At 42.6% G+C, this 21,331-nt stretch overlaps 3 protein-coding genes across 7 annotated transcripts; 2 read left to right on the top strand and 1 right to left on the bottom strand.

Moving 5' to 3' along the window:
- The first annotated feature begins 576 nt into the window (after positions 1–576).
- Positions 577–8,807, top strand: impdh1a (IMP (inosine 5'-monophosphate) dehydrogenase 1a). Its single transcript, XM_031867920.1, has 17 exons — positions 577–900; positions 1,390–1,672; positions 2,243–2,341; positions 2,933–2,981; positions 3,598–3,699; positions 3,895–3,969; positions 4,131–4,337; positions 4,456–4,543; positions 4,655–4,854; positions 5,089–5,179; positions 5,305–5,400; positions 5,551–5,694; positions 5,937–6,078; positions 6,184–6,327; positions 6,443–6,526; positions 6,830–6,846; positions 6,987–8,807. Exons 2-17 carry the CDS (start codon positions 1,437–1,439, stop codon positions 7,088–7,090), a joined length of 1,878 nt encoding a protein of 625 aa, XP_031723780.1. The 5' UTR covers positions 577–900; positions 1,390–1,436; the 3' UTR covers positions 7,091–8,807.
- On the bottom strand, positions 7,482–14,531 carry prrt4a (proline rich transmembrane protein 4a). 2 transcript variants are annotated; one of them, XM_031867901.1, is made up of 3 exons: positions 14,233–14,531; positions 13,011–13,942; positions 7,482–11,645 (listed from the first exon to the last, which is right to left on the bottom strand). In XM_031867901.1, the coding sequence occupies exons 2-3, from the start codon at positions 13,819–13,821 to the stop codon at positions 9,541–9,543; spliced, it is 2,916 nt and encodes a 971-aa protein (XP_031723761.1). In that variant the 5' UTR covers positions 13,822–13,942; positions 14,233–14,531; the 3' UTR covers positions 7,482–9,540. The 2 variants fall into 2 exon arrangements, with proteins under 2 accessions (XP_031723761.1, XP_031723768.1); XM_031867908.1 differs by having other exon boundaries at positions 14,345–14,531.
- Positions 14,532–16,358: 1,827 nt separating this feature from the next.
- Positions 16,359–21,056, top strand: LOC116392821 (transmembrane protein 53-A). 4 transcript variants are annotated; one of them, XM_031864599.1, is made up of 4 exons: positions 16,359–16,462; positions 17,850–18,106; positions 18,745–18,991; positions 19,105–21,056. In XM_031864599.1, exons 2-4 carry the CDS (start codon positions 17,870–17,872, stop codon positions 19,464–19,466), a joined length of 846 nt encoding a protein of 281 aa, XP_031720459.1. In that variant the 5' UTR covers positions 16,359–16,462; positions 17,850–17,869; the 3' UTR covers positions 19,467–21,056. The 4 variants fall into 4 exon arrangements, with proteins under 4 accessions (XP_031720459.1, XP_031720475.1, XP_031720450.1 ...); XM_031864615.1 differs by lacking the exon at positions 16,359–16,462 and adding an exon at positions 16,982–17,201; XM_031864590.1 differs by lacking the exon at positions 16,359–16,462 and adding an exon at positions 16,982–17,280.
- The last annotated feature ends 275 nt before the right edge of the window (positions 21,057–21,331 follow it).

The raw sequence follows: 21,331 nt of genomic DNA, 5'->3' as shown, positions 1-21,331 counted from the left end.
GAGAGAGAGAGAAAGAGACTGGGTAAGAGGCTTTTCTGGTTCAATCCCTCAGTAACTGTCACAAGCAGTCTGTCAGTCACCTGCAGATGATGGAGTCGAGGGCATCCCATCAACAAAGTCGCTCTCCTGTCTCAGTTGATAGGTTTGTTGTTCACTACACTCACACTGAATACTGGGCCAAACAGTGCACTGAAAAAGACAAAAAATAAAAAATAAACACAAGACAGAGTTGTGTAAAGTTTCCTTGCCTTCATTTGTTTTCTGGCTTGCGGTGGTAAACTAGACAACCAAAGCCACTCTTATCTTCAGTCCCGAAGAATCAATTGCAACATGTTCTGCCTGTCTTCATGCACACACAGACACTTGTATATGTCTCTGTTTCTGTCTGTCTGTCTGTCCGTCCTCTCTGTCTCAAATGAGCAAAGCTGGCAGAGGAGTAGTATTCTGGGATTTGACCTTTTGTCTCATTCACAGCCGTGTCTCCTTGAGCTATGCGAGAAAAAAAAAGAAAAAAACCCCACACCTCTAGACTCTGGTAATCCTCCGAGGGGAAAGTGTGTTCAAGCGTTATCCTTCTCTTCCTCAGTCCTACTGCCTCACTCCACCCTACACACCCGTCTCACCCCACCCCGCTGTATTAACGCTCCCAATCCTCTTTGTGGGAGAGTGACGTCTGCTACTGTCAGAAACAGAGTTAAGCTCAGCAGGCACTGGGAGAACGGAGTGGAGAGAAGCTCCACAGATAACCAAGCAGCACTGCGTTCTGGGCCTCCGGGGGGACGAATCTCTGCCACCTAAGTAAGACCTGACTCTCCTCTCCAGCGGCTCCTCATGCCTCCAGCTGGGGGTTGTCATGGATTTCTAAATTTGGTGTGCCAAGATAGTCGACTTCATCAACAGGTTAGCTAAAAACTCTGTGTGAGGGCCGAACTGGCTTCAAACTCCAGGGATGAGAGCTGACAAACTGGAATGCAAACTCTTCTCAGGGCAAACAACCCAGTTTTAAATGCTTTTTATTGCCGTTGCTTCTGCAGTTTTCAGATTTTTGAGAAGGTTAATTTGTGAAATCTTGTAATACTGGCTGTTATGGTTTAACTGCTGCACCGGCCACAAAACAGATGGCAAGACAGCTTCCTCCAATGTCAGGTGTGTCTGAAAGGTGTTTGTGTGGACATGTACTCAAAGCATTGGCTGTTTATTAGGGCTTATAACTGAACAGCAATTTGTTGCTGTGTGTGGGAGTGGCTGGGACAACTGTTTATTTTGTGAGAGTGTGACTTCGTCTGTGTGAATTAAACACATCAGAAGTGCTTGAAGAGTGTGTGTGTGTGTGTGTGTGTGTGTGTGTGTGTGTGTGTGTGTGTGTGTGTGTGTGTGTGTGTGTGTTAGTGAGGTGGTGGGGCCCTGTGGAGGTCGTAGCCCTGGATTTCTTAGAGATGGAGGGTCATGGTTATGACCGGTCTGGAGATGGGGAGAGGGACACTTACCAAATCGACTACCGGAGGATCGTGGGGGACACGGAACCAGCACGGCCGCGCATCCCAAACAGAGATGGGGAACAAACTCAGTCCTACGGGTCCTTTGCCCACCCGATGTCACATGGACATGGGCATGAGACTGCAGCCCAGCGTTACAGTGCTACACGTATCCAAGCTGGATATGAACCAGAGAGGTCAGTCTCTACTCTTGCACTGCATAATGCTGTAAGGTCATGCCCTTCTCTGATGATAGTGATTGTGATGGGGTGAAGCTTTATAACGTGTATCTCCAGCAGCCACTGAGATGTTTTCGCTTTCTAGCAGAGTTGGTTGTGTGCTTTTACAGGCCTGTTTATCAGCTAACTGCGGCCAACCAAATCCTCTTACCTACTTCACTGCCGTCACAGGTTTATTGAAAGTGTTTCCAGAGACAAGAACGGATTGCTTTTGTTAGCATTTCCTGTCTCCGCTCCATTATTTCTAATAGGATCTGGCTCCAGCATGTGTGTGAGAAACAGAGGTCAAGAAAGAGACGGGCAAAACAGCATGCATGTCTTGCACAAGGGATGAACGCATCCAGACAAACATGCATTCTTTTTGTCACATTAGATTTATGAACAATTCATTCTATGACGCTGTGATGTACATGATAAAAACAGGTGTCTATTCATTGTCGTATCTTTACACTCCCTCCAAATATTCAGAACTGGTACTTCATATATTCAGTTACATCTTGTGTGCACGTGTGCCTTTTTCTATTTTAGCATGGCAGACTACCTGATCAGTGGAGGCACGGGTTATGTTCCAGAGGATGGATTAACAGCACAACAACTCTTTTCTATCGGCGATGGACTTACATACAAGTAAGACATATGCTAAACAAAACAGAAAAAACAACAGAGATACATTTGCTGGCTCATTTCATGATATGACACACTATTAACACATTGACACAGGTAGAACACATATAGAAACACACGTTAGAGTTATGCAATGTCTTCCATTAAATGTTTAGTAATATCAGTGATAACACATCTGCTTGGTCTTTATATGGAGGATTATAATGAGTAATACTACTTTCAAGGATGACTCTGAGTGGGGTCACAGATACTAAAAGCAGTGTGTGAGTGTTTGTGCACTTATCAGTGTGTTAATGAGTGTCGGTGTGGTTTCCTTAATGGAAGCTATATGCAGGGTTTATCAGAGTGCAGAGGATAAATGCAATGGGCTGAAAGGCTGACAGATTATGTTTGCTCACTGTCAGCTAAGTTTAATAAAATGCTGCTTTGCAGGAATATGATTTGCGCTGTACAGTTCACATACACAACTAAAGCTGAATAATCCTTGTTTATGGTGATTGTTTCGAGTAATATTGATTATTCATAAAGACGTCTAACTCTCCCAGTTCCAAAGTGAGATGTGTTCACATGTGTCCGTTTCGTCTCCCTTTTCAGTGACTTCTTGATCCTCCCTGGTTTCATAGATTTTACTTCTGATGAGGTGGTACGTATCATTACGCTGTTCAGCATATCACAAGCCACAGACTCGATATTGTTCACTGGTTCACAGTATGCATTTTTTTTATTTCTTTGGACAAACATATGTTCTTGACCTTGACCTCAATAAAACAAATGTTTACTGGTATTTATGTTTACATGTTTTGCTGTAACCCTTGTAATTAATCCCTAACTCTTCCTTGTGTTCCGTGGAGCACAAGGTTGTTTGTTTGGCTTGCTTTGTTTTCGTCTTTGCAAGCTCTGCTGGGACATTAAATTAATTTCATGCCTGGGTCACATGGGTTATTGCTGGATAGCAGGTGTTCAAAACAGACACACACTTGCGTCATCTAACACTCAGCAGGTGAATTCAACAAGTCAACCTCTAATCTGTCTAAACTGCTTTATAGGTTATTTCGATGCAAATTAAAAACCAGCCTTAACATTTGGTTAACAAATGTGTTGCAGCTGCAACACTGTGGGGACGTTGTTTGTAGAAAATCATGTCATCTGTAGGTCACAGCGAAACATTTGAGATTATATTTTAGATTGACTTTGTTCCAAGTGTTTTTTAAGATCATAAAATGATTTCTGTTTCCAAATGCACCCCAATTTTTTTTAAGGATCTAACCTCTGCGTTGACGAGGAAGATAACCCTGAAGACACCTCTTATTTCTTCTCCCATGGATACGGTCACAGAGTCATTCATGGCCATCGCCATGGCAGTGAGTACAAGCACTGCAGCACTACACACACACACACACACACACACACACACACACACACCACAACCGATTGCTCATTCAGTTTCGCATCATCCTGCTCCAAGTGCAGAAGAACATTGAGGACCCCCGGATACTTTTCAGTGTTATTTCATCAATGAATTATTTCCTCTCGTGTCTCTGTTTGGCGGGTTCCAGTTGATGGGTGGGATTGGAATAATTCATCATAACTGTACTGCTGAGTTCCAGGCCAACGAGGTGCGCAAAGTCAAGGTATGACGGACCAAGTCGACACAGACATGAACTTACAGTTCACTGAGAAATGTATCTGTGACACTGCAGCACCTACTACAACCCTCTTTCACAATAAGATGAAAACAGTGTACACTGAATGGCCTCTAATCATTCAACGCTTGTGTTTTTGTTCTTGCCAGAAATTTGAGCAGGGCTTTATTACAGATCCGGTGGTGATGAGTCCCCGACACACAGTGGGGGACGTGTTTGAGGCAAAGACACGCCATGGTTTCTCTGGGATCCCTGTAACAGAGACCGGCAAGATGGGCAGCAAGCTGGTCGGCATTGTCACCTCCAGAGACATAGACTTTCTGTCTGAGAAGGACCATGACAGACCCCTGGAGGAGGTGTGTGTGTATAGCTTATCTGTTTATGTGTGTGAGAACACGATATATGCATCATTCATATGCTGTTGAATGAATGGGTGGTATATTAATATACATGCACTTTACTGTTCTGATTCAGGCAATGACGAAAAGAGAAGATTTAGTTGTTGCACCCGCTGGAGTCACACTAAAAGAGGCTAATGAGATACTGCAACGTAGCAAAAAAGGTAAATCTGTGAAGTAGGTCACGCTACAGTAGAGCACAAGTAACCAGCACTTGGACCCGCTTGGGCTTTTCTCTTTCTTCTGTCACTCATTTAACACTTTGACTCTCCAAGGAAAACTCCCCATAGTAAATGACAGCGATGAGCTGGTTGCCATCATTGCGAGGACTGACTTGAAGAAGAACAGAGATTATCCTCTGGCCTCCAAGGACTCCCGCAAACAGCTGCTGTGTGGAGCTGCAATCGGTACAAGGGAGGACGACAAGTACAGACTGGACCTACTCATGCAGGCTGGGGTGGACGTGGTAGTCCTGGTAGGTTTTAAATGGGGTCGGATTCAGCTTTTGGTTAATTTGTGATTTGATTCTGATGGCATATCCCATGCCAGTCAGAAAAATGATCAGCTTGTTGATACAGATGGGATGAATGTAGTAGCTTTGGGGTTTCTTGATGATTTTGTTAAACGCTCTAATTTACCTATCGATTCTTTTTTAATCAGAGATAGAGTAGGTGCTTCATCTCTCATTGAAACTGTTTAATTTTAACAGGATTCCTCCCAAGGAAACTCAGTGTATCAAATCAATATGATAAACTACATCAAACAGAAATATCCTGAACTACAGGTAGTTGGAGGAAATGGTAAGCTCTGCTCGTCTTTTTCTGCATTTGTGCTGTGTAAACACCCTATAACCTTATATTTGTGTAAACCTTCATACCTCTGTCTCCCACTCTGAGCTCTTATCTGTTTGTCTGTGCCCCTCTAGTGGTGACAGCTGCTCAGGCCAAAAACCTCATAGATGCTGGTGTGGATGCCCTGAGGGTGGGCATGGGTTGTGGCTCTATCTGTATCACACAGGAAGGTATGTTGAAAAGTGCAGTACTGTAAATAACAGTTGGTTTAAGATACAAACTTGTGTAGTCAAAATAGCCAACAAAACTGAAAACTTAGATTATGTGTGATAAACCTAATATAGTTTTGTAATACACAATATTATCCTCTCGTTTCACAGTGATGGCATGTGGACGGCCCCAAGGTACATCGGTGTACAAGGTTGCAGAGTATGCCCGACGTTTTGGAGTGCCAGTTATTGCTGATGGGGGCATTCAGACTGTTGGACATGTGGTGAAGGCTCTGTCCCTGGGAGCATCAACGGGTAGAGAAACGTTGATTCCTCCCGTGTACTACTGTTTCCTCAAGTCTTACATCTTTGTGAATTACATTTGGATCACCCAGTGGACATTCGGTGTAATATTTTGAGTCAGAAGGTCTGAAGGTGCTGTCACTGTTAGTTTTTTAACCAAAAGACAGCAGTGCACTCTTTCTGTCTTTGCCTGTTGTGCTTGGCAATATGCATAACCGCATCCGATATTTTTGTCCTCATATTTCTGCCCTCAGTGATGATGGGGTCATTGCTCGCGGCAACTACTGAAGCTCCAGGAGAGTATTTCTTTTCAGATGGCGTCCGTCTGAAAAAGTACAGAGGAATGGGCTCCTTGGATGCCATGGAGAAAGATAACAGTCAGAAACGTTACTTCAGGTGAGGGAGTGGGGTTACAGAGGTCCTTAGGAAAATATATACTCAAAGGATGTCGCAATGACCTCTTTATCTCTTACTCTGCTTATATTCTGTTGGTGTATCCAGTGAGGGAGATAAGCTGAAGGTGGCTCAAGGCGTCTCAGGATCAGTGCAAGATAAAGGCTCCATTCACAAGTTTGTTCCCTATCTCATTGCTGGTATCCAACATGGCTGTCAGGACATAGGAGCCAAGAGTTTATCCATTTTACGGTAAGTGTGAAATGGTGTGTGTGTGTGTGTGTGTGTGTGTGTGTGTGTGTGTGTGTGTGTGCAAGTTTGTATTGTGTAAGGGCCTTTAGATATGAGCTGCATGTCTTTGCACCAGGTCGATGATGTACTCTGGAGAGCTGAAGTTTGAGAAGAGAACCATGTCTGCTCAGATCGAGGGAGGAGTCCACGGCCTCCACTCGTAAGTCTGACCTCTGACCCCTCATCCCCGGTTTCTGACCTTTCCCCCTCTGCAACCCTTCTTATTCTATGTGTCTCTTTACTGTATTCCTCTTTCTACTGTTTGAATATTTCAGTGGCAGTGGTAGTTCAGTGAAGTCTGTCATCATGTGTTTCCTCTCTGAATATTTACTTTACGATAGTAAAGGTACTAATGATGCGTGTCGGCTTCACTTGTATTCAGAAACCTTTGTCAGAAACCTTTTAATTGGAATTTGTCTGTGTCTTCTCTCTTCCTCTTTTCTTACCCATGCTGTCACATTAGATATTCTTTTGTGCCATGTAAGTACATCAATGTGGTTATCACACCTCCATCTTCTTTTGTCATTCATTCATCTCTGTCCAATATTGCTTTTATAGCATGGAAATGTTATCTAAACACAGGCGACACGAACACTCTTCTTTTTCTGTTTCATGCTTAGTTACGAGAAACGACTTTACTGAGGCAGGAGGAAGAGGAAACACTCGAGCAGGACCAAATGTCCCGACCCCAGCAGCTATGAGCAGATGCACCGGGCGCATGTAATCAAACTACAAACAGAAAGCTGTACAACATACACCCTCTAAAACCTGAGACTGCTTTTCTGTGTTCTCCCAAATTGTTCTTGTCTCTCCCGTCTCTGACCCCTTCAAAGGTGGACAAAACAACACACTTGAACTTGAATTAAAAGTTCAAACTCCACATGCAGTCACGTCCACATTTGAACTCTTTATCTGTCTTTCTTCCACTGTGGCCAAGGTGCAGTGGAGGTGATGTAATTACCTGATCCCTTTCAACAAGCAAACTGATGTAGCTTCTTTAGGACAAGCTTATCATTGCTGATCTAACGGGAGGCCCAGCTCCTGGTTGGCCTCTGAATTTGCACCTTGATACAGGCGAGTAGGCAAAACAACACAGCTTGCAGAGGTGCAGTATTAGTTTCACTACACAATGTATGTGTAGTGGAGCGTGCATAAACTTTTAGACGACATTAAGCTGTCAGATACTTTATTTACAAAATAAAAGACACATAATTCTGGCAATAATTGTTTACCATTTAATTTCAGAAAAAGAGTAAAGTAAACAGTAAAGTTACACAGCCACATTACAAGCTCTGGCACGGTAACTTGTGTATAAAGCTTACTTAACCAGGAGGAAACATCTACATATAGTACAATTGTGTTCTCATTATCTTCTAACAACACCTGTTAGTTTTAATTTCTCTAACAGATGAATATTTAGCTTTTACATAATGGATTCTCTGCTCAGATCACCCTGTATGTATTCTCACCTCCAGATTGTGAGCTCTTTCAATGTGCTGCTGCTGTTGCAGAAGGGACCAAAACGTAGCATCAGCCTTAATTCACATATTTTAATCAAGGAGGGCTTTAAAGGAGCGATCATGTGTAATCTCTTCCTGGATTTTCGTCTGCTCACCTTATTTGATGCAGAAAATACTCGCTAACAAAATGTTTGAGTGACAAGACAGAAGACTATACACACTTTACATTTTTGATTATCTGATTATAATTCCAAACACTGCTCATTTTATATTCATACTGCAAATAAGTCTGAGTCACATTGGCTTGACATGTTGTGATCTTCGATCATTTCATTTAGCAAAAACACAGTATTAATTACATGGCTATTGACTGTACATAATACATAATAAAGGTAGTTATTCTCTTTTTCAGGTTAAAAACATTAATTTAGGAGTCAATGAAATAGAGCGATAAAGTCAGTGCAGAAGGGTTGTAACAAAACAGTTGCCCAGGATAGATTAATTTCTTTATGGAGTTGTAGACAAAAAGTTATTTCAAGTTGATTTATCAGTTTTAAGTGTGATTTCTTAGTTTTATGGGTGGAATTCAACATCTTTGGTATAACGTGTTGTTTTATGATAAACAGTTGATGTTAATCATGCAATAACATGCAATCAAATAAATGAGCTAGTGTACTGGTTGATGAAGTTATTTTACAGTTCTTTATAGTTTCTTATTTAAAGGTTACAGAAAATATAAATATTTTCTTTCATCACCCACTGGTTTCAAAATGATGTCTATGTTAATAGTCTTGCACGAATAAAGATAATTTTGAAAACGGCGTTTTGATATTGTTTTAGGAATTCTGTCAAGTCTCCAGAAGTCTGTATGAAGAACATGTTCTGCGAAATATATTTAAAATGTAACCACTTCAATTTTCACTTGAACTCTTTCACAAGTGTAAGATTATTGCACCTTTGACTGTAGTACTACTAATATTTCAAAGATACCTCTCAAATGGTTGATTTAGGAGGCAGTACAAAAAAAGAAGGATAAACTAATCCTGTGTATTTATGAAATTTCCTTGAATTTCCAAATTTATTACACCACACTGAAATAATTTATGATAATCCTGTGAGGAAAGCATTTCATGCCAAAATGTCTGTTGTTCCCATGATGAAGTATGTTTGCCAACTTTGTACACAACTTAATAGCCAGCAAGGAGCTGATCACATGTCATGGATTTGTATTGTTATTGTTTAACACTGTTAAACTGTGTCCATACAATCCCAATGGGGAAGAGTCCTTCTGCGCATGTCAAACTTTTTCCACTATTGAAAACACAACAGTACATCAACTGTGTAGAAATAAACTTTGTTTGTCACTATTAAATAAGGCCCTCCATTAGCTGTAAATCCCTTTACATTTCTCTCTGCAGCTTCAAATATCATGAAGCTCAAGATGTCAGTTGTACAAATATTAAAACTGAGATGAGCTGTCATAAAGACAGTCTTTAACATCAAGTTTTCAACATACATAATATCAACAGTACAGTATTTATAGAAAATAATTTAGGGCTACATGTTGTATCAATAATGTTAATTCCTTTTATTAGTTCAGGTAATTATTTTGATGTGTATAACTTTTATGATCTGATGTCATCTAACCTGTTATGAGTGCTGTTTCTGTACAATGTCATGTGCATTTCAATCCTAACTGAACTTGTATAACTTTCTACAATTCAATGGTGTCACTGCAAACACTCAGAGTGTCAATTTGTCTGCACACGTTGACAAACTCTGCCTGCACAGCCAGATCCCATTCCAGCTGTTTGCTCTCACTCAGGTGTTTAGTACCTGCCAGCCGGCCAGATCCGCGACTGTCCTGGGAGGCTAAGCTCAGGGTTCTGTAACGCCGGTGGTATGACAGGTGTATTGCTTGGGGGAGGCTGCTCTGAGCAAAGTTTTGACCTCTGTTGGCCCAGGAATGTGAGCGCAGCTTTCCTGAGTCCTTGGGATTGCTGCACAGGCCGTGTGTTGAACCAGATACGCTCTCTTTCCAATCCCATTGCTCTGGTGGCACTGGTGGCTTGCTGTGAGATGTCAAAGAGCTATGTGGCTGGGAAGGTCTTGAACTGGACAGAGTGTTGTCTTGCTCCATGTCACCACAAGAAGAGGTTCGGTACAGGGCAATTTCCATAGAGCTAGGCCCTTGCTGTGATGCACCCTGGCTAGGAGAGCTCAAAGAGAGGCTGGAAGAACCATTTAAGAGTCTTGGCAAACCAAAAATACTGTGAGAGAATAGGGATTCACTGAACAGAGCCTGGTCAATGCTGCGGGACAGGTCTATGGGAGACGGGGGCCGTAGATCCCCAGTTGAGTCAGTATCCATTCCTAGGCTATCCAGTGACAATATCTGAGACTCAATTGCATTTTTAGGCTTGTGCGGTGGGCTTGGGGGTGTAGGGAGAGGTAGTACAGTGCTCTGGGTTTGGCTGGACTTGGGGATAAGCCCATTCCCAGGAGGATCCACCATTGAGAAAAGAGGAAGAGTTTCTGTCTGTCCCTTCGTTATGACATCACAGACCACCAGCTTTTCTTGCTTACCCTGGGACCAAGAATAGTGAGAGGAGAGGACAGGAGAATCTGCACCTCCCTGAGAGGGCAGGGTGAACCCTCGTAAAGGGGAGCTACAGGAGAGACGGGACCAAGATCCTGGCCGGGGATTAGTTATGGTCTTGATAGAGGAGTTGTTTTGACAGAATATAGGGTGTGAACCAATGAGAGACAAACCTAGACACACCCCAATCTCACAGAGCCTGCAGCCTACCTGGTATCCCCACCAGGGCCAGGGCTGGAACCCATAGCCATCAACCCCACCCAAACCAAGGGCATGCAGGATCCCATAAAACTGGAGGCCTCCACACCCTAACAAACACAACGAAGCCCATACTCCAGCTCCTGCTGCCCTACCCCAGTCCTCCACTTTGGCAAAGGGGCAACGTGCAGGTGGCATCACTGCAGGAGATCCTCCACTCTCTCCATTGTCATTCAGCCGGTAGATGTGTTTAGTGTTGAATTGCATCAAACAGTAGAAGATGAGGTAGGAGCATGAGAGAAAGATGGTGAGACATACAAACACCCCCTGAGGGAATAGCAGGATCACTGAGGGGAGGCTGTGGAAGAGCTGGAGCATGCCAACACACCCTAGAGAGACCCCAGAATACAGCATGGACATACACAGTAACAGGCAGGGTTTGGGCAAGGCTGAGAAGATGGTGGAATTAGCAAGTGGGAATGAAAGATACATGCGTGAGCGTAAGGAAAGAAGGATGAAGGAAAGGGAGAAGGCTGAAATCAAGCAGGGAAAGGGCAGTTCAGAGAGCAGCAGAGAGCCCAGAGGGGGAAGACGATCTTGATGATTGTAAGCATCGTAGAGCAAACAGAAAGCTTGGATCCCTGCAAACGCTAGAAGGAACAAGTGCAGCAGGGTGAAGTAGGGGCTACCCGGGGGACACCGCAGGGGCAGGCCTAACAGGCAGACCACAGAGATTAGGCCAAATACAGTAAAGACAGACCCCAGGCCATAGACGTGTGCTTCCCATGCAAATCCCCATGTGGCGAGGGCAGAGTTCCAGTCCGAATACAGAGGGACGAAAAGGGCAGAGCTGAGAGTCAGATCGGGGCGCATGGACTCGTTGGGGGTAAAGTCATCTGGGTAGGTGGGAGTCCAGGACTGGTTTGATGTTTTGCAGGGTGTGGCAGGTGTGTCTGTGTTACCATCAAGCAACAGTGCGCCACTGGTCTTTGGGAGATGTGGGTCATCATCCTTGGAGTTATCTAAAAAAGCAAGTACGATGAATTGAAACATTACCAACTCATGTGTTGTGTCAACAGAGCCCAAAGGGTAGACATTTTAAATGCAGACACAACTGATCGTTTTAAGTGTGAAAGTGGAGAGAGTATGCTAACGCACTAAAACAGGATGATGAACATGCTAAACTTATCCTGTGGAACATCAACACTAGCTTAGTAATTAGCATGTTAGCATGCTGATGATGATTGTAATAATGGTGACATTAATTTTCAGAGTACGCCATCATAATATGTTTCAATGAATACAGGCCAAAGTGATTATATGCACAGTATTTTTGTCCAAAAAGAGAGAAGGGGAGTATCTGCCATGTGTGAAGTTAATCCATAATAAAACAGAGCAGGCTTGGGCATCTCTAACTGGGTCACAGAGAGAGTGGGAGAATGAGGAAGTAGTGTAGAGAGAAAAATGTGTGTTGATTAGCCAGTATTGACCTCATTGATGCTCTCATTCTGTGTGGCTATTATTAAGCATGGTCAAGAGGTGTTGGGCTGTCATTAATGTTGCATCCTTTCTCTAACAACATGCAGAGATATTCAAATTGCATATCTGACTATGATTGTGTAACCAATAAATAATGTAAGCATCTCATTCTCTTGGTGAAATAACGTTCAGAGTAAGCTGTATGCGACCAGATTCAGGGAACCTACTGGTTATAACTGCAAGACTGGTAAAATATTTAGTATTTTGTGTATATGTTTATGGTTTATGTGTGTAGAGTTTCAGAAATTGTGTTTTAGCAATTTCAAAACTGCAAATGCATAGGCAGCTTGAGGAAGAGTAAGTTCTCACATAGTAATGTCAAAGCCCTCCTCCCTCTATGTTTGTGGACACAACACATCATTTACTTTGACAAGTGAGTGCCATCATGTGTGTGTGTGTACAGTAAATACTGCATGTGCAGGTGTGCACCACATTATCCAGTAACCTTTGGGTGTGGGTAATGTACTCTGACTAAATGAAATGTTTCGACATCAACAAGACAGTGGAGGATTGAGAATCTGTGATACAATGATTGAGAAGGAGAGGGGAGAGAGGGTTTTGGAAGAGTTAGAGAGAGATTTTTGAGGAGGGTGAAAGTTTGGGGGAGTGAAGGGATGCAAAGCCTTCTGTGAGTGTAATGTGTCTGCCAGCAGAATACCTATCAGAGACACTGCAGTCACACATATATACTTGGAGTCTTGTAGATTTTATTTTAGGTATTTAATGAGGGCAACACTATAAATGCTACTATTAATATAGGCCATAAGCGACAGGTGTTAACTGTGATTGGTGTCAAGTTTACTGAATGATGGATGCTCCAAATAAATTAAATTTCATTCAAGCCTTACCTTTATCTGCCTCCATGCTTACAGCTCCTCTGTGTAAAATATCACCTGTAATATCAATTAATCCATCTCCGGCCTCTTTCACTGGGACTGTCCGCTCCTGTGTCCCTTCCTGCATGACAAGAGAACGGCCTGTGGTCCGTCCCCAAATGGTTACTGGTGGAGTGGGCCGCTCAGGGCTGGGCCCAGGTCCAGCAGACAGCGGTGAAGTGGAGTCCGGAACTGATGGAAGTGAGCCAGCCCGAAGATAAGGAAACTGTCCATCAGTCGTCTCCTTCTGAGAGGCTGGGAAAGTTGGCTGATTCTCTCCTGTCTGTGTAGAATGCAATATGGATCGAGTATTTGTCTCGGCTGGCTGATACTTTAATGTTTGTTCCTGGGTGGCTCGAGGTGGTGCTCCTTCTGATGAAGACCTTGCTGGTTGTGTGCGCTCCTTGGAAGTCTCATCTTCTATATCTGAAGGTCTGGATATGATAAGTCCCTTCTCATTAGGATACAAACGAGATGTCTCTGTGCTCTCCTGTATATCAACGTATTCACCAATCACACCTTGTCTATCGGAATCCTCAGATGATGATAGGGGCCAACTCACAGGCAGACCTGGGAAGTCAACATTCTCAGTCCCAAACATGGGATTCCCCGGTGCTAAACCAGATCCATGTGGTCTCTGTGGTGGCTGTGTGAGACGCCGTATTGCTGTGTCGGTGTCTGGCTGTTGTGCATCCTTGACATTTTCTCCAGTGAAGGCTATGACATGAAGTGATAGAGGCAAGGAGAGGGGGAGAAGAAGATAAAGATTCCACAGAGAGTGCATGGCGAGGGTCTGCAAACTCCACCGCAAAGTCACATGCTGAAGGTTTTGACGGTTATCGTCCGGTCACAAGGTTGACAGATCTTTTAGCTCAGGTCTCTGGGGGATCTCATGCTTAATACACCTAGGGGGGGAAAGGTAAATTACATTCAAGACACAATCTGTGCAACCACTCACAAAAACTTGTGCATTGCTAGGATATTTGCAATAAAAAACTTGAATTTCTGCATAGGCGAATACTAAAATGCAAATATGAAAGCGTTCAAAACCTCATACCCTTTCACCTATATACTCCCACAACATACACACAGTACACACGTCAGGGTGCAAATGTTCATTCATTATAACAGCACATTAAAAGATATTCAGTACACGACTGCGTTCTTCTAGATGGTCCCAGTTTAGCTTTCTTACCTCATCATTAGCCCACTCTGCAGCAGCCTCTTTAAACATGTATGCTCCTTAGCGTCGCTGCATGCCTGCAGTCTCTCTCTCTGCGTAGCTCTCTGTGTCCTTTCATACTCACTGTGCTGTGCTCCTCTTCTCTCCATCAGTCGACACATGGGTCAGACCCCACCTCCTGGAGACAACCCCCGCTGTCCCACTCTCTGCTGCTGCACTGATCTGACAGTCAGATTGACTGTTTGCACGATCCCGTTCTCCTAAATATGAGCCATCATCCACACCACACACAGCATCCTCTCTGACTGCTGTTTCTGTTCATCGTATCCCTCTGGTGTGAGAAGAGAAGAGAAGTACTGTGAAGGACAGAAAAAAGGAAAAAGTCATAAATATGTCATAGGGACCAAAACATGCAGTTGCCCTGCACTGACCTAACCAGTGCTACAGATCAATACCCGCTATTGACTTTAATTTACAACTGATGCTGCACCCTTCCTCTTAAAGTGGCCATCACTCAATTTGTGTCACGAACATTAGTTAAATGAAGCAGGAAATTCTCTTTGAATGGCAGACATGCATAATGCATAATAGTGGTTACTTGTGTGCATATGTACTGTACACACAGTACTTCTGAACCAAGAGGATGCACATTTAAACAGAGAATTGCTAACCTAAATTCTGTAATTACCACTCGTGACCTTGTTGCCATGCCATTATTGTGGGAAGAGCTTTTGACTCGAATGATCTCTCTCTCTGATGATGCCATGTTACTCACTTTCTTTATTTTCTTGTTCATGTGTGTAGTTTTAACCCAGTGGGGGAAATCCAGTAGCCTCATGGCCTAATTTAATTCCCAAGGGTGGTCCTAAAATAGACAGTGACCCACATACCTTTGGATGCATTTAGAGTCAGAGAGTTTAAAGCATAGTCGCACATCTGTGCCGTCTCTTACATATATTTACCACAAAACACAAAGACTTAAAGGCTGATTCTTATACTGGAGTTGGCTGTGACAGTTAACACCACAGCCAATAATAAAGAGAGCAGTTTAGATAGATAGATAGATACTTTATTAATCCTGCAAGGGGAAATTTGTTCGCTACAGCAGCATTATGATCCAAAGTTTAATTTTGCCTCTGCAAAAGGTTCTGCTTGCAGGATGAAAACGCCTCCACTCACAACAGTGGGATTCAGATTAAAAAGAATTGAAAGGCAGTGAGGGCTTTGGTAGATCATTTAGATAGAAAGTCAGTGATGAAGATAGGAACTTCCCAAGGGGTGTGATCAACCCGCTGTCTGATGAGGACACAGGAAAGCACCAACCCAGCCGTAACTAAAGGGACTGGATAGGAACAATGACAGGCCAAACATATGAGCTCAGTGAGGGACATGGCCAAATTATTGCCGCCTCACACTTGCTATCCTAATTCATTGGGCAACTGGTTTCTGTTTAGACAAGTCATCCTACAACAAGACAAAGTCAGCAGAGATTAGGGTCCAGCTGGGAATGTGGACAGTCAGGACAAGACACGGGAACAAAGCTGCACAAGCAAAGAAGAAGAGGACAAAAACAAGTCATGGATAAAATAACGTTATATGTTGTGTATGTCCATGTGAGCAGAGAAAGCCCTCTATTTGATTTGACCGTTACGCTTTGTCCCTTTTATCGTTTGCCGGACTGATGTTTTAGATCTGGCTGATTTGATTATTTAATCACAGTGTGTTACACTTCCTCTTCAATATTTCTAATCTTTGTGCATTTGTAAATGTTATTCCAAATGTACAGATTTTATAGACGTTTATTCTTTTTCAGGGTTAAGAGGTTAATTAACACAATCACAACCACATTCACAAATACACATTGATGATTTTGGATATAATTTGGAAGAAGGAAAATCATTGAATATTGGGAAATTAAAGCTAATGCAACACTGAAAGGAATTTTTGCCTCAGTGCTACAAGTGTTGGCTTTGGTCCCGTTTGTGTTCATTTCACTTCCTCCTACCTTTGTAATTGTCAGCCCCGCCCCTGATTCAGTCCTCCTGAGTCTACTCACCTACACCTCTCAGTGTTTTTAATAAACCATGTTCCTGTGTCTCTGGTGGTTCGGCTGCGATGCTCCCTGTTAGTATTGCTTGTGCACATGTCCGGTTACCTGGTCCTAATTTGTGTCGTTTTGCCCGTTCTGGTTTGCCTGTTGGATTTTCAGTTTCTCATTCCTCATTTTTGGACTCCCTGCTGTGTAAGTTTTGTTTTGTATATTTTCTTTAATACAATCTCCGTGTATCATCCTTCTGCATTTGGGCCCTTCTCCTGTGGAACCGTGACCACTTGAGCTGGTTTATAGCGGATTAATACAATAAGACTTTAACAAACATCTATGACACTGAAACTCACTGAACACTCTATACTACACGTACCATTCATACTGTGATATGACACATTTTTCATTAAAATAAAAATGTAAACTATAACTAATATACTCTACTTAAATATAAGATACTGGGCTTTTTAGGACTATTTTATGGACATTTTAGGATTAGGAATACTGAAGTCTTGAGTGACCAGGACAAATATCAAGAGTGGCCCCTATAATATAGCTTTATTTATCCTTTTTTCACCGTAGGTTCTCGGTGATTTTCTGTCCTTTTATTTTAGTCGTCGGAGAGTACTATTTTGGATGGATAGGTAAGCCTAAAGAACAACAAGTGCCTTATAAATGCGGTATAGCGCCACGTCAGAGAGTAGGGATCGGTATATACTGGTTAAACTGGACCGCCCTCTTTGAGTTTGTTTGCCGAGCACGTTATGCCCGAAGGAGGGCAGCAGTCTGCTTAAACTGCGACCGACAGCCGACTGAAGAAAACACGCATCAGATGAAGAAGTCGGAGAGGCGAGGAAGCTGGGAAACGTGCCGGATCATTTAAATGGAAAAACACTGATCACAGTCGCGTGCAGAGCGAGGTGACCTCAAACTGCGGGTAATGATAAGCGGTGGAAGAGCCCTCAACATGAGATAACTTTAGAGCATCAGCATCTCTGGCACACAAATAGACCCAGGTTAGTAAATTAGCCAGCAGACGGGATAAAGTCACAAACTGTTGTCACGTTGACGTAAACTTAAGCTAACCAGCTAACTTGGCTAAGGCGTGTTTAGGTCTTATAAATGTAAATTATGTTAGTACAACTATTTTCGTGAAAGGTTGATTTATTGTAACTAAACGTACGGTATAATCTGTAAGATAACTTTCATTTGAGAAGACACAATTTAAGCTAAATTACGAAATTAAGAAACTATCGTTAATCTCAGTGGTTTTGCTAACTCTGACGTTTATTAACGTTTTCAGAGCTTCTGTTGTTAATATGTTAATATGTCTTATGATGAGTTTATAACAGGTCGTGCTATTATTGTAGCAACCCTCGATAAGGAAAGCTACTATACGTTATCTCGCTTGTTGGACTTTATTAGTTGACAGAACTGTGGTCGGTAGCCAAAATCAACAGAAACTACTGGGATGATTGACAGGTTCAACAGCTGCACGTGTCATGAGACCTTCACTGACTCCCTGAACTCAGTAAATGCAAAAAACGTTTTCCTCTTTGTTTCCTCTTTTTTTTTTTTCTCTCAGAGCGAGTCACATTTCATCTCATGGGGAGCCTGGCAGCAGCTACTATGTTGGGCATCACTGCCCATCGCCTCAGTAAGAATGTAACCATCTATGTGAATGAATTGGCACCTGCAGTCTCAGGATGTCAGACCAAAGCCCCTGAAGATAAACCCTTTATGCTCATGCTGCCCTGGTTGGGTTCACATCCTAAAGCTGTGGCTAAATACTGTGAAATCTACTTCCGCACCGGCTATGATGTGCTTGTAGTGGCGAGTGAGGTAAGGACAAAGCATATTGTAATTCAGCGACAAAGAGATTTACCAAATTATGCAATAAAGCTGATACTAAACTTATTCGGTGCATTTATCGAAACCAAAAGAACTCCTTGTTCCAGCTGAAATCAATCTAACTTTATAGGTAAGCTATTAGCTGTTGGTGTAAACATGATGAAGAGACAGTATTCAACCTTGCTCTTGCTTTTGAGTTAAGCTAGATCAATATGTGGTAAACCTCTTGAACTTAAGGCTCTATTCATAGTTGCATGCATGTGAACCTCTCCTGCTCGCTTGCAGGTGTTCTTCAACAAACCCTGAGTTTTTCTTCGTCTCCTGCTGAGCCTGAAGGAGCTGTTAGACACGCCCTTTTATTTCTTTATTCATGCAGTCGACGTCAAAGGGTATATCGGAGCTTATTCGTTTGCAGAAGTTTATGTCTGGAGAAGAACGTCAAAGTCGTGGTTGAATATCAGGTCTACGCAGCAACTATCTTTTTACATTACCACTTTTATGATCAGTCATCAATGTAAGGACAGAGACGAGGATGTCTAACCTCTGTGATTGTTGACTTAAGTAGTCCATAAAAGCATGGGCCCTGAACTGAGACTGCCTCAACCCCAACTGTTTTTTTTTAACTCAAGGTTCAAGAGTTCCTGTGGCCTCGCTGGGGCCTCGATCATGGAAAGCGGTTGCTGGAGTTGCTCCACAGTGAACGCTTTGTGTCCCGCCCACTGCTTGTCCATGCCTTCTCTATTGGTGGCTACACATTTGCTCAGCTGGTGGTACACATGTCCCGGGACACACAGAAATACCAGGCGCTCACACAGAGGATCAAAGGCCTGGTCTATGATAGCCTTGTGATGGGCTCGGTGGAGACAATGGCCACAGGTCAGTTCAGTAATGACTTGATTTAACTTTGATCCATTCGTTTTATTTATACATTGAGTAGAAGTGAAGGCTTTTTAGTGGAAATGAATACTGTGTTTCTCCTCTCTGCCCAGGTCTGGCTAAGACTGTATTTCCACGATGGGAGCCGGTGGTAAAAAAAGTAAGCCTGTTATACTTTGACCTGTTCAGACGCCAGACAGTAGACTACTTTAACATGAGCATTGATGCTTTTTGGAGCACTCCCATCACTGCTCCTGCACTGTTCTTCTTTTGCGAGAACGATGCGTTGAGCGAAGCACGAGCCATAGAGCAGTTGATCGATCACTGGCGGAAGCGTGGGATAGACGTCACGGCAAAGAAGTGGGAGGACTCGACACATGCAGGTCACCTAAAGAGGCACCAGCAAGAGTATCTGACCACCCTAGACATGTTCCTCCACTCACTCCGCGGCACCCCGCTGAAGGCCAAGCTGTGAGATGATTTCAGTACAACACAAACCACAATAGCTTGACTTTGCTTGTTTTCTTTGTTTAAAATACTTAGTAGCGTACGATGTGTTACGATTATCGGAATGGATATTCAATTCAATTTTATGTTTCACATTTTCCTACCGGTAAAGTCATGAGATTTTATTTCAACTAACTAAGCCGAACACACATCGGTTTAAAAATATGTTGAGTGTATTATTATGTATATAACTATATATATTTTTGAGTTGTATGACTCACAGCAGCAGCAGCAGGAAGGAATAAAGGAGCTCCGGTTTCTCTCCTTCACACACCACGAGGGAAGCAGCCTCTAACAAAAGAAGCTCTTTAAATAGCCTGCATGCACAAGAACAATAGATTTCATTAGGTCATGTTTTCAATGTGCTTTTTTTGTAGTCCTTCTTCGTTGTAGTTTCGCCATGGCAGACCTACGTCAGTGACATCCGCCGGCGCATCATAATTACGTAGTTTAGTGAAAGTGGAGTCCGATTCTCGAAGCACCACGGTGGTCTTTGCCTAACTCACGAATTCTCCTTCACATCTTTCCTTGACGTCAAGGAAAAGTGGTTAGGAATAGACCGTAGGAGGTAATGTTTTGACTTTTCGACCGCAGCCAGAGTCTTGTGTCAGAAAACTTCCGTCAGAACATTCATCCATTGACTTTGAATAAACCACTTGTGCTGTCAAATTCACTTTGCTTTACTGTAGATCTAAAACCCTGCTTGTTATCTTGAAGTGAGAACACAGACGCTCCAACTGGAAAAAAATCCAGTTTTAAGGCACTGTATTTTTAGCACAGACTATTGCCAAGATGCTGGATCTCATTATCAACTACATCAGCTCCATGATGTGAATTGTACAGTATAGCATACAATGAAGGATTGTGCATTTGCTGTTTCTGTGGGTGTGTCTTTGCAAGGACACTCTGATATGTCCTTGTTTGCCCTTTATTTCAAGGACAGTGTTGTTTGTGTTTATGAATTGTTGCAACATATTTACCTTAAACTTTACTGATTGAGTGTGCGCTCATCTCCCGAAGTAACCATACCAAATTGCTGCTTTGAGGAAGTTGCACTTTAAAGGTGTGCAGTTGTTTTTGTGACAGTGATCACATACATGAGTCAGTAACGAGATTTATGGAACCTTCTCTTCAATAGTTGTTTCCAGAAGCCTTCGTGCTCTACATGCACTCTACTTTCCCGAAGTCAAAACATAATGTTGTCACTACACAACCTCATAAATACACAAATGTTGTACCACTGCTTAGAAGAATGTATTTTTTTCCACACCAAAAACCATGTTGGTGAGTGTCGACAGTACTGAACAAAACACCACATGACCTTTTGACAGAGACGGCACAGTAAGCCTCTGTGGTAAACCTGTATAAGTGACGGTGCTTTCCCAAACTACCAAAGCAGTACGTGGCGAGTTAGAATTATTCTAACCTTTTACAAATTAATGAAATGTCTGAGCTGTCTGTTATTGATCGTGTGCCTATAATATTCTAAGAATGTGTCTTGTAACTTGAACATTTTAACATTTCTTATTTGTTCAGTAAAAATTATTTTTCAACTTTCTCTATTTTTCATTTTATTTGAGTTAATGTATATAATATGTCCTTTTCCTTTGTACTTGCTTCTCACATACCTCATTTTTTTGAGGTTAGTTTGCAGAATCTGCAATTTCCCTTTGGTATTAAAGCTACTAGCTATGTACATACATGAATCAGAATAAAAAAATGTAAACGCAACTTGTAAACATAACCGAGTAGGGATGTTCAAAACGGAAAGAGTAAATAATAAGCGGGTTGAGAATTAGACATAGCAACCGTAACAGCATGCTTCCATCAGAG

This window comes from Anarrhichthys ocellatus, unplaced genomic scaffold (assembly GCF_004355925.1).
Source record: "Anarrhichthys ocellatus isolate YVR2014 unplaced genomic scaffold, GSC_Weel_1.0 scaffold2, whole genome shotgun sequence".
NCBI lineage: Eukaryota > Metazoa > Chordata > Actinopteri > Perciformes > Anarhichadidae > Anarrhichthys > Anarrhichthys ocellatus.
This window is presented reverse-complemented; position numbering and strand designations above follow the sequence as displayed.